Below are 12,357 nucleotides of genomic sequence, written 5' to 3'. Positions count from 1 at the left end.
TCACAAAGGAATTATATAAAAGTAAGTGAAAAATATTTTAGTCACAAAGGAATTATATAAAAGTAAATTTATAAATTAATGTAGTTTGATATGGTACGTCAGATTATAAAATTACTTTTATTATAAAGTAGATCTAATGAATTATATGAAGTCACATCAATTATAAAGTAGATATAACAGTTCTATGTGCATATATGGCTGTCTGCATAACCAATTCAACAGGATACCGACAAACACTTTCAAGCCCAAAAAAGGACCTTAGAAATGGGACGCGTGTATCCAATTCATGATCAACATAATTCCACAGAACAAAACTTGGTGACTTGTCTTTAACGAGCACAATACCTTTTAAAGCATTATGTTTAGGACCAGCAATCGTGGATACTTAACATTAAAGCTCAGAACCTGAGAATCTTTGGCCTTAAAGCAACCTTTCTTCCAAGCAATTCTACAATTCTGTCTCTTTTGTCACTAAAAAGCTCAAACCCCATGTTGCCTTTCTTCCTGAGGCTGCATGAGCTGTGGCTCTTTTGGACTTTTAGAGAATGGCCATCACGCATTCCGACCTCGAACCAAGCCGCAGAAGCACCGAGTTTGGTAGCAAAACCTGGGCGTTCCTCATAGTATTGATCATTCTCTGTGGCCTATTTTGCTTTGTTCTTTGTCTCATAGCGGAAGCCTTGCGTTCTGAGGTACAATGACAGACCAATATTATAGCCAACCATGACATTATTGATGTCATGAAATTACTACTTTTGTTGGGTTTTATTACAGGTCACTTGGGTGGGAAGCGATGATAAAGGAAACGAAGGGAAATATGAATGTGTGTATAGTGGCAGTGGGAAAACACCATTGTTTTGTGCTGCTGCTGCATTTGTTGGACTAGCTGTTGCCATGGTGGTGGAACACACCTACCTGTTGATTGCGGTTGCAATATCGCCACCTTCGGCTCTTACTTGGGAACCTGACTCAGCTCCTGCCAAGTCTCTAACATGGCTAGCCGGATTTTTCTTTGTTTCAACTTGGTAATGAGTCATTTTCGATCACCTCATCTTGCTTTATTATGTCAAAACATTCTCGCTTTCCAACTTGGCTTTTCAACTGATGAGCATTTCTGCATTTTCATTTCATATTCATCCCAAGTGGCAGAATGTCGAGCAATTTTTCTAGCTTTTCTGAGCATAAATATTGTACTTCCAGCTTTCTAAAGCTTCTCTAACATCTGCTGAATTTACTGAAATGTTGTTTAGGATTTGGAATATCAACTGTAGAATATAGGGAAACTATTAAAGAGAACCAGCCATAAATGAAATCCATTGCATGAACTGTCAAACATGATTTGAAAAATATCAAATCCCATTAAGACAACTTTCTCTGGGTTCTTGCAGGATCTGCTTTTCCGTAGCAGAGATTTTGTTATTGATCGGGTTAAGCGTAGAGTCAGGCCATCTTAAGAATTGGAACAGGCCAAAACCAAGTTGCCTTGTCATTCGAGAAGGCTTGTTCTCTGCAGCTGGAGTGTTCTCCTTAACTACAGTCTTCCTCGCTGCAGGTTTATACTTGACAGCACTGCGTGCAGAAAAAATATCTCAAGAGCTGGAGAGCGTGCGGCGTGAAATAGTAGAGAGATCCATCCTCTATGCGTCTCCACCAAGTTCGCCCCCATTACATCACATGGCAACCTTGGCAAGAGAGAACCCCATCACCGCAGAGAATCATACTCAACCACCATTGTTTGTATTTCCACAAGCATTGAGCAAGAACTCAAATGCAGTGTGACGCGGCAAGCCAGCCAAGGATAGATTGTTTGTGACTCTAGCTAAGCTGAAGGCACAAGTTACGTCTCCATTCTACGCAAGTAAAATGGAGAAGCTTATATATTGTTCATTTTCATGAAATTATTATCGTTCATTTATTTTTTGCATTTTAACCTTGTACAAGTTTTCAAGAGAAACATATCGAGATGCCTGTGAATATATTGTTATTTTGCAATGAACAATTAATTTAAAAGGTGAAAAAACAAGTTGTAAAGGCGCACGTTGAAGTTCGGATATATGCTAGAAATTATCACTTGTTTCAAAAATTTAAGTTAAGCTAATGGGAAAATGTAGATTTTATTATTTATTTTATATCTTAACACTCATCTCATGTGTATCAGGCTCCTCAATTGGTGGCCCAACACATAAAATATTTAATTAAATGAAATAGTGTAGAGTCAGGATTCGAATTTAAGATCTCTGCTTTGATATCATGTAAAATCATTACTTGTTCCAAAATCTTAAGCTAATAAGAAAATGTAGATTTTATTATATATTTTATATCTTAACAATATGGACTACTCAAATTGTAACTAGATGTTCAATTTTCAGTCATCTATTGGTCATTTTATATAAGCTTTTTTAGAGGTCCTTTATTTATATTTTTTTTAAAAAAATATTTTTTATAGTCTTTTGTGTTTCTTATTTTTTTTAAACAATCTCAAAATAAAAAAAAAATAATGTTGAGAAAATAACACGCATTAAAGAATATCATCCTGTGAGATCAGCTCATTTGTTCCTCATTAGTAATTTCCTCTGCTTCTTCAAGAGAATCATCCTGTGAGATTTTCAATAACTGATAATATGGCTTACAACATCAATATGTGGACCAGTAGTTAACATGTCAAAGACATAACAACTCCATAATAGCCAAAGGTAGATGGAAATTGGAATTGTCTCGTTTGGTTATGCAGATGAGATGAGATGAGATGAGATAAAAGTTGAAAATTAAAAATTAAATAAAATATTATTAAAATATAATTTTTTAATATAATTTTTATTTTGAGATTTAAAAAAATTAAATTATTTATTATATTTTTTGTAAAAATTAAAAAAAATTATAATGATTATATGAGATGAGATAAATTCTCCCAACCCAAACCTGACAAATTACCCCAATTAATTTCCCTTCTCTGTTCGCATGATCATCCAACAAGTGCCCATAAGTTTATGAACCTGGACATTTTGATTAGCTTGGAGTTCTACTGGAGTCATCCCATCGTCTTTTAAATATTTTATTTTTTTCGATAATTCTTTAAAATGTAATATAGTTTTAAGGTGTGGAAATCTCTCATACTCATTTGAAAAAAATAAAAAAAAAGTTTATTATTAAAAAATTAATTTTTTTATGTGAATGTTAAATTTATTCACTTTTTTCAAATATAGTGTACGAAATTTACATATCCTAAATCTGCAAATATCATTTCTATAAATACTTATCCAATTAATTTCCTAGTAAGTACATACAGCTAGTGACTTATTTACTAAATGGTATTAAATATTGACGACTTATTTCTATATAAGTACTAGAAAACAGCACACGTAGACTAAGAGCAAAATGATATGTTTTCCTCGAGTCTCTTCAAAGTGAAACTTCCACGCAAACTTCATAGGCACCACAGCCTTTCCTTTCCACCTCTTCTATATCCCTAACACCCAAACCTTCTTCCTCAGCTGGCTTGGCTTACATATTTCTTCAATGGAAAAATCTGCCATAGGTTAGGACAAGTACCTAATAATATTTTGGATTAATTGTAGAATTACAATTTGAAAATTGATACATGAATTTCAAGAAATTCGTAATTAAGTATATCCGTTAATTTGTCGCTAGAAAATTAATGGCATGATTAACACGTGGCATCACGCTAAGTATAAGTTTTCGATTGGTTGACATGGATAACAATGTCACGTGTCAACCAATCAAAGACTGACGCATGGCATTCCATGAACTTTTCAACTGAAAATTGTCAGAGGTCCCTAATTACAATTTTTTTTTTTGAAGTTGAAGCATCAATTTTGCAAAGATTGAAAACTGAGGTCTCCAATTGTAAAAACGTAAAAACTTAGATACTGATTTTAGAATTAACCCTAACATTTCTAGTCATGTTCGTCATAAATAATAGATGGGTAAGAATCCTAAGCAGCAAATGTCGGGTGAGTATGAGCCTTCCCATTAATTCTTCAGCAATTATGAAAAGATAAGGTGACAATAGGCCTCCTCGTCTAATAGCTTAGTAAGTTCAGGCTTCGTTTGGAAAGCAAACTCATCTCAACTCATCATTACAACTTTTTCAAATTCCAATACAAAATATAATAAACAATTCAACTTTTTTAAATTCTAAAATAATAATAATAATAATAAATAATATTCTAACAATATTTTATCATCTCAATTCAACTCAACTCAACTTAATTTAACATCCAAACGTACTCTGAGAATCCTTGATAAGATATAAAATGGAAAAGAGGCAACACTAATAAAAATTAGCTATCCCCATTAATCTGAAATTTTGAAGGCCTTGGAACATTCACTAGATAGTCCCCATTAATTCTAATCTATCATATTGAGGCTTTTTTTTTTTTTTTTTTTTTATAAATAAATAAATCTATCATATTGAGGCTTTGTAGCATGTCTTGTGCTAAAGAGATGTTATCAGGGATGCTTCTCCCTTAAGGAAAGCTGCTCCCTCGCTCTTTGGAAATAATTCTTGGAAGAATGGGAACCAGTATAGTAGTAGCACTAATACTTGGGAAAAATCTTATAAACTACTGAGCAAAGGCAGAGTAGTCTGAACTTAGAGAAGCTATTCGAGCCCTCTTTTTTGGGTATTGTTACAATGAATAACAAGGAATAGAAAGGAGGAAGATTGACACCACTGGAGAATTCAGTGGCTGCCTCCAAAATATGCTCTTCCACAATATCCCAACACTTGAAGAAGAAACTTGGTGCAAATCCATCCCTACTGCATTCTCCTTGGGGATTGCTAAATTTAACAACAATGCCAATAAAGAACAAATCCATCCAATAAATAAAAGAGAAAACAACTCTGCTTTAATGATTTATATTATTTCTCACCTTACAAGATGATAGACTTAAGTGTTCAAGTTCATGGAAAGATAGCAATGTTCCACTCTCTCTCTTTCCCCAAGGTTCTCTCTCCTTGCATTGGAACCTAATGTTAAGAAAACAACTTTGTTCTACATAGACAATAAGGCTAAAAGTAACCAGAAAAAGAAAAAAAAGAAGAAGATGACATTCTTCACTTTCCAATTTGCTTCCATCTGTATTGTTTCATTTAAAAAAAATCCAACAAACGAAAAAACTGATACAAAAATCCATGCTCTTCTCATCAAATGCTTTTCCTGTCAAGATATAATTACTCCTCCTATACCCCAAACCCAAGTAGGATATATACACGAATAAATATACTGAACTAGTGGGGCCTATTGGCAATTAATGTGCACAAGTGCAGTGGGGTAGAACCACAGTGAATTGCAAACACCACATTTTTGTGTGCAATATACAAAATTACAAATTAAGTCACCTTCTAGCTTTTGTTTCTGTTGTTTGGAACTGAGGTGACAATTGTGAGCCACCACCAAGTGCAGCAGCAGCTGATTCTACATGTGTAAGGAGATACTCGTATATCTTCTTCCTTAACCTGTCAGTCGTCTCTGCTGAAATATGCAGTGCTTCTCCTTCATCCTTGCTCGATCCAATTCCGTCCAGCCAGTCATTCACACTCTTGAGCTGAGTCAGCATCCCTGCTATTTGACCATTATCCGACAAGGCTGAGGCGTCCACATCAGCATCCAAGAACTTCTCCACGAATTCCAAAAACCAATCCTGGGACTGCAGTTGCAACATTTCAGCCAAGTCAACTGCCTCATCAAGCCCATTTCCTCTAATCCACTCTGGCGGGGGTTGGGCCTGCGGCTTCTGACTGATGGATGACACATCCCCTAGCCGACGAGGAGTTCCTTGTGAAAGCTTAGAACCTACCATTTGGCGGGTTTTACCTTGAATTTTTGCTGAGGCATTCTTGGTAGAGTTTTCTAGGACTAATATTGGTTGGTTTACTGGAAGGGTCTTCTGACTTTGAGTGGGAGTTGGAGCTGGAACTTGATTCAAGGAAGGTCCTTTACTGAAAACAGAAAAATGGGACAGATTAGTTGCCAATGCAGCTTGGACCCATAAAGCTGCATGTTTTCGCCTGTCATGCATGGCCTTTAATGCTTCTTCTGATAGGCTTTCTGAATGATCTGGGGAGGTACCGCTTGGAATAAATTTTGATAGAGAATCAGCCACCATGCGAGCATTATTCAAGCTTGCACGAAGAGTCAAGAACTGTTCAACTGCTGGCTGAGGGTTATCTTCCTTCGAAGAGGTGCTTAACTCAGAATACATGCTGCAAAAATGAAAATTCAAACAAGCATTATCTCAGCAGAAATATATAGCAGATTACAAATATTAGACTGTAATTAAAAATGTAAACATAAAACTATATCCCTCCCAAAAAATTACTATAAAGGCGATCTGTAGGGTTGAACTTCAGCTACAAGCAAAAGCATGATCAATTCATTTTGCCTAAATGATCAGTGTCTCACAACCAACATTATCATCAAGAGAAGAAAACCCATATTTTTCTACAGATCAAGGTTGTGCAGTATCCAAATTGACAAAGCTCCAAAATTATAAAAAAATCCCTATATTAATTTGAGTAATAGGGGCTCTTTCTGATGCAAGGAATTGTTGTTCTTATTGTAGATTCTGCTGTCGAAAATGATGGTAATGATGATAAATACTGATCATACAATGTTTCATATTTGTATTTTTCTCTAAAATCTAAGAGCTGAGATGTCTTGCACAGGGTGTACTACAAATCAAGTCAATCACTTCCATATACCAAGATGATAACAGCAACATGATGACCAACGTAGTTTAATTTCAAATACAATTCTTTGAATGGGCTCCTCGGCTTCTACTCTACACTCAGAGGTAAGACCAATCAGTTTGAGGGAGCTAATCCGACCCTCACTTAAGCCCTTACACTATCTTATGGGATTCTGAAGGTTCTCCCTTCTTAATTATATACCTTTTTTTGGCAAAAAAAAGGCAAATATATTGAAAACATACTTTCTGGATTCCTAAACTTATTGAAGTTTCCAGAGCATGGCTCTACCTTTGCTCCTGCTATGGGGGAGGAGCATGGCTCATCCAAGTTCTTTCATAACCCAGTCTAGTCATCACCATATAAGAAAAAGCCCTATCACCCAATTCTCACAAATACAATTGTGTATTTGCACCAACTCCATATGTAGCAGCTATCCATGATTTTGTCATAGGTAATTAACCTTTTCCTAATCTTGACTTGCATTCTTTACCCCTGGTACCACCATTCATTGTTATGAATGACTGTAGTGGTACAGCCCTTAGTTTCATTGCGCAAGATCAAGCCATTGATCACCCTGTCCAATCTTTCCTCAACCGAGGTAGATTTACTTCACCTGAACTCAAATCATTCTCCTTCTATCTTGTATTGTCACTCATACCGAACATTATCTTCTTTTTTCTTTTTCTTTTTTTTTTGCAACATTTGTTTATATGACATACTGCTCTTAACTGGAAGCAAGGTCAAAAGGCAGGCCTGGTTTGGTTTCACAAACCTTTCAAACCATCACATCCCATCTCATCCCATCTCATCTCATCTCAACATCCAAACACCATTCAAACACAAACATTTTTCAATTTCAAATTTTCAGCTTTTCCATCTAATCATTACCTAGTCATTACAACTTTCCCAAACTTCCAAACAAAACAAAAAAAACAATTCAACTTTTTCAAATCTCAAAACAAAAATAATAGTAAAAAATTATATTTTAACCCTCTTTTAACTTTATTATTTTTTTATTCAACTTTTTCTCTCTCCGTTCCCAAAATCCATAAAGCATCTTAACGCAAACCATTTCACTACTATTCACAAATTATCTCACTTCTATTTACAAATTTCTCATCTCATCTTATCTTTGTAACCAAACGAGGCCTAAGTCATTTAGATACAGTGATCCAAAGAACTTCAGATTTTAAAGCATCTCTCCTAATTCAGGCTTCTCCGTTCCCTAGATTCCTTAAACTAAAATAATATAACAGGATGAATGGATTAACTTGTGAAGTAAGCACATTGATGGATGATGCATTACAATGCAGCGCCTAAAAGAGACCTAGCCTAGACAATATATTATAACCAAGAGCACCATACCTATAAAAGAAACCCTCCTGTAAAATGATATTTACTCAAGATCAAAGATTTGTATCCAATCAGTTCATATCCGAGAAAACCTCACTCCTTCGGAATAACTCATGAACAAGGCCTCCATAATCACAATTTGTGGTCCTTGCCACAGTGGGAGAAAGGCAGGTCTGCCTTAGAGTCTAGAATCCAATTTGCTAGAGATCAACAAACTCCAAACACTTTTACTCAATTCCTTGCCATACCATTCCAGTTTACATTATTGTCTTAAATATAGTCTAAGAAAGCTTATTAAAAGATAATGCTACCATAGCTGCAAAATGTCATTATCATCCTCAACTATTTGCAAGTCTAACTAAGCCGTCTCAAATTGCTCAAGGTTGCTAGAAACCCAATTTGGAGCTTAGCTTCCGTAGGTTGGTGGATGAAACTTTTACTCTAGCAGATAGTAATCAGTCCGCCATTGGATATATTCAAACATAATGCTACTGTATGACTATACACAGCCCGCCAGAACCACCAGTTTCTCTGCTCAGTTTCACTTTTACAACTACGTTTTTCTATGCCAGAACACTTGAGCGCTAATCAAGCAGAGCCAACAGATCTTTCACAGTGTATATAATAGCATATGCATCTATAATCACCACCACTGCATAACTTCCGGATATAAAGTTTACATAATCATGCCCTCCAGGGTAATATCAGTAATGTTCAATTTAGAATATGATAGTAAAGGTATTAACCAAGGGATAGATTGAGAAAAATTACAAGAAATCATAAGCAATGATTCATTACAACTATCCAGCATAACAAAGATATTTCTAGTTTCACAACCTGTACTTATTTTCTAAATATTTTTTTTCCATTTGAGTAAGTATACCTTAGACATTTAAGTAAGGTCTCTGCAGCAGAAGCCTCTTGAATAGCTTCTATTGCTGCCAGCTGTGCAGCATCTCTGTGCTTCATAACTTCCTGTCATAATAAATGTGGAAGAACAGAATAAGAAAAAGAAATTGCAAAGTCATAGAGCTTATCTTCCAATCTGGGTATCATTTAAGTAGGTACCTATACATATGAAATTCAGACTACGGAGTGAATAAAAATTGGGAAAATTAAACTTTATCCCTCAAACTACCGCTCTTTTGTAACTTGTCGACCAAACTACTAAATTTGTCACTTTATCCACCAGAGTATCACTCCTTTCGCACTTAGCCTCCTCCTTTGAGATCCAGCCATTAAGATCTTCTTATGTCACCTATTTTGTCCATCTTAATGGTTAGATATTAAAAGAGGGGATTAATGGCAACAAACTTTTTAAATTGGAGGATTACGTGATAACTTTGGTGGTCATATAGCAAAGAGTAGTAATTTGGGAGGGGCTAAAGTGTATTTTCCTGTGAAAAATCTGATCCATGTGCCAGCAAATGCAAACACTCAAAGGCAACCTTTTCTTTTCCTCTTGCTGAATTTTGAGATATCTACAATATGTCATGGAGTTTATACCTTTCCAAGCTTTGCAAGAGATGAAGGGAGTGAAGTCCATGACACATTTCCATCTGTCAATCTTCTACTATTTAGGGAAACCTTAACCAAGTTTCCAGGAAGTCCATTACTAGAAACTTCTCTGGATGATTTCTTTCCAGCAGAAGTTGTTTGCTTACTTGGCTTTTCTTCATCGCCCCAAGTTCCATATGCAGAAACTTTCTTTGCAGACAATTGAACCTTAACTTCACCCTTAAATGATTGGACCACGTTCTCCTCTTTGGATGGCAACCTGTCACTTGATGTGCTTAATCTTGATGATGTAGTTATCCTTGATGACGTACTTACTCTAGGAGTCTGGCAAATACATTTTGATTAGATGATAAATATAGTTGTTTGACCTGAAGAAGTGCAAAAGGAGGCAAAGAAAATAAAAGAAAAGGAAGTGAAACAATCGGAGAAATGCAAGAAAGAATTTCCCACAACCCATATCTCAACATGAAAGATAAGGGTAAATATGCAATCCTTGGGATTTTCAGAGCCAGAAATAAACGAGATTAAATGAGGAAACTAAATAAATACTTCGGGTTTTTCAGATGAGAAATGCACAGTGGGATGATATTTGATTGAACTGTACGCATCAAAATTTGAAAATACCGTCACTGAAGATGAGATGACGTGAAAGAGCCAACAGAAGAAAACTATAGTAAGCCCGATTATGCAGGGCATCTTTTGGTTGAGAAAGTCTCATTTCAGTGACAAATAGGAGCATGAATTCCTTGCTTGCTACTTTTTGTTTCTAACCGCTTGCTTTATTTGCCAAAGCATTTGAAATGATGAGTACATTAATCAAGCAACTATTCTATAAAAAAATATTAAGTAAAGAATGATAGAACTTACAGAACTCCGTACTTCAGGCGTCAGATCATGTTTGGTGGCCCTTAATTTTGAACTCTCTCTACTCTTCACCTCCAAATTGCCTTCCCAGCTCTTCCTCAGAGCCTTGGCCCCCAGCTCAATCCCTTGAACAAAACTTTTAATTGGATTTCCCATGGCTATCTTCTTCCCTGAGGGAAGGGGACTAGTGCAAACGGCATTCACCTTCTCTAACACTCCCAACTTGGCTGCCGCCTTCCTTCCCCCCTTAATTTCTGCCTGCTGCTTGACCCCATTAGCAAACTTCTCAAAAGAAGTCGGCAACGAATAACAGCTCGTCGGAGAAGAAGGAATAGACCGTGAATTTAACGATTTCAGTCTCCCCAAAGACTCCTTCTTTACATCCAAACTCAAAGCCGGTTTCGACGGTTGTGAGTTCGATCTCGTAAAAGATCTCATTTTCTTATCCAATTGCTGTTCCTCTTTAACTTTTTCCTTTTCCCAAACATGATTATTCCCTGAGACTTTCTTAGGTGATTTCACTTTTTCCCCAGATTTCAAGCCTGAAGAAGAATTATTATTCAGAAATCCCAATGAGTGTGTAGCAACAATATCTTCAGGGCTTCCCACACAGGGGTGGCGCCCTGGGACGGGCCTAACCCCACGCAGAATCGGGACCGGTGAGGCTGCTTCGAGGCGCTCAATATGAATAAACTGACCCAATTGGATCTTATCACTAAGAATCAGATCATCATGTTCATCAGGGAGAGATACATAGGTGGCATGAGAGGAATCAGAGACCTTGAGATAGAAGCCTTGGTTTGAGAATAACTCACCGCCGGCAAGCGCTGGAACAATGCTCACAACTTGCAAAAGTGATGACCTGTGCTCTCCAGCAACCTTTATGTCTGTGTTCATGTGCTGCAGAAGCTTGAGGAGGACACCAGGAACAAGATTGGCCATGTTTGTTTGGGGCCTTCAGTTTGCATTACACTGAAAGCCCAGATGTAGAAATCTCGAAGACTTTAGATGTGAACACGAATATCTTGCAGAAACTTTTATAATCTTGACATCTTCAATATTTTCTCACAACACGTTTTCCTCAATCCCCATTTCGGGAAAAGGTATCAAATGTATGGACTTTGATGTCTTGCAGAGAAGGCAAACCGGGATTATACTTTAGACCCACATGAAGTTCCGTTACGAAAAATGGGATTTATCGTAGAACACCAAATCTGAAAAGATCTCGCACCGTTTTGAGATGCAGATTTGTAAGGTCTGAGCTTCCGGTACCAAAAAATAAAGAACAAACAAAAAGAAAAAAAGACACCAACCTGGTAGAGTTATCAAAACAATACCTTAATCATATGACCCAGCCCAGAAAAGTAAAAAACTGGGTTCCAAGAATTGGCACTTGGCAGTGCTAAATCTCTACAGTTTTAATCCACAAACGTATCCGAAATTTCTTTGTTTTGGCAGGGTTTTGTAGTGTAGGCTAGAGAGCCAAAAGATTGAAAAAATCCAGAAGGGTAAAAGGCACTTTCCCGGAACAAAATAAGGGGCAGAAGTCTCGAGTAAAAGTGTTTGTACTGGATATGGGGATGGTGCTGAAAATTTGTAGGAAACAGAAAAAGATGCGGGGGAGAATCATTAATGTCTGCTTCTTGCAAGTTAGCGAGAAGAAAAAAAAAATTAAAGACAAGCAGATGTCAGAGTCCGAGGGTATGATATGAGTTCAGACTGCGACACACATGTAGACACACGAACACATTCACACATTAAACTTAAAAATGATGGGAAGCGTACAGAAATTTGAAGCTGACAACTCCAGTGAAAGCCAAATTTATCTCGGAAATTCTGGTTGGAACTTGGACCGGGAAATCTTGGCAGTGAAAAAAATAAAGATCTTTCTTGTGGGTTATTTATTTATT

The 12,357-nt window shown here is 36.5% G+C and overlaps 2 protein-coding genes across 2 annotated transcripts; one reads left to right on the top strand and one right to left on the bottom strand.

Moving 5' to 3' along the window:
* The first annotated feature begins 509 nt into the window (after window positions 1-509).
* LOC108985312 lies at window positions 510-2,029 on the top strand. The gene is made up of 3 exons (XM_018957568.2): window positions 510-692; window positions 775-1,025; window positions 1,389-2,029. Exons 1-3 carry the CDS (start codon window positions 546-548, stop codon window positions 1,777-1,779), a joined length of 789 nt encoding a protein of 262 aa, XP_018813113.1. The 5' UTR covers window positions 510-545; the 3' UTR covers window positions 1,780-2,029.
* Window positions 2,030-5,141: 3,112 nt separating this feature from the next.
* LOC108985314 lies at window positions 5,142-12,127 on the bottom strand. The gene is made up of 4 exons (XM_035692365.1): window positions 10,451-12,127; window positions 9,572-9,907; window positions 8,949-9,040; window positions 5,142-6,226 (listed from the first exon to the last, which is right to left on the bottom strand). The coding sequence occupies exons 1-4, from the start codon at window positions 11,387-11,389 to the stop codon at window positions 5,359-5,361; spliced, it is 2,235 nt and encodes a 744-aa protein (XP_035548258.1). The 5' UTR covers window positions 11,390-12,127; the 3' UTR covers window positions 5,142-5,358.
* Between the last annotated feature and the right edge of the window lie 230 nt (window positions 12,128-12,357).

The sequence above is a fragment of the Juglans regia genome, chromosome 7 (assembly GCF_001411555.2).
Source record: "Juglans regia cultivar Chandler chromosome 7, Walnut 2.0, whole genome shotgun sequence".
NCBI lineage: Eukaryota > Viridiplantae > Streptophyta > Magnoliopsida > Fagales > Juglandaceae > Juglans > Juglans regia.
This window is presented reverse-complemented; position numbering and strand designations above follow the sequence as displayed.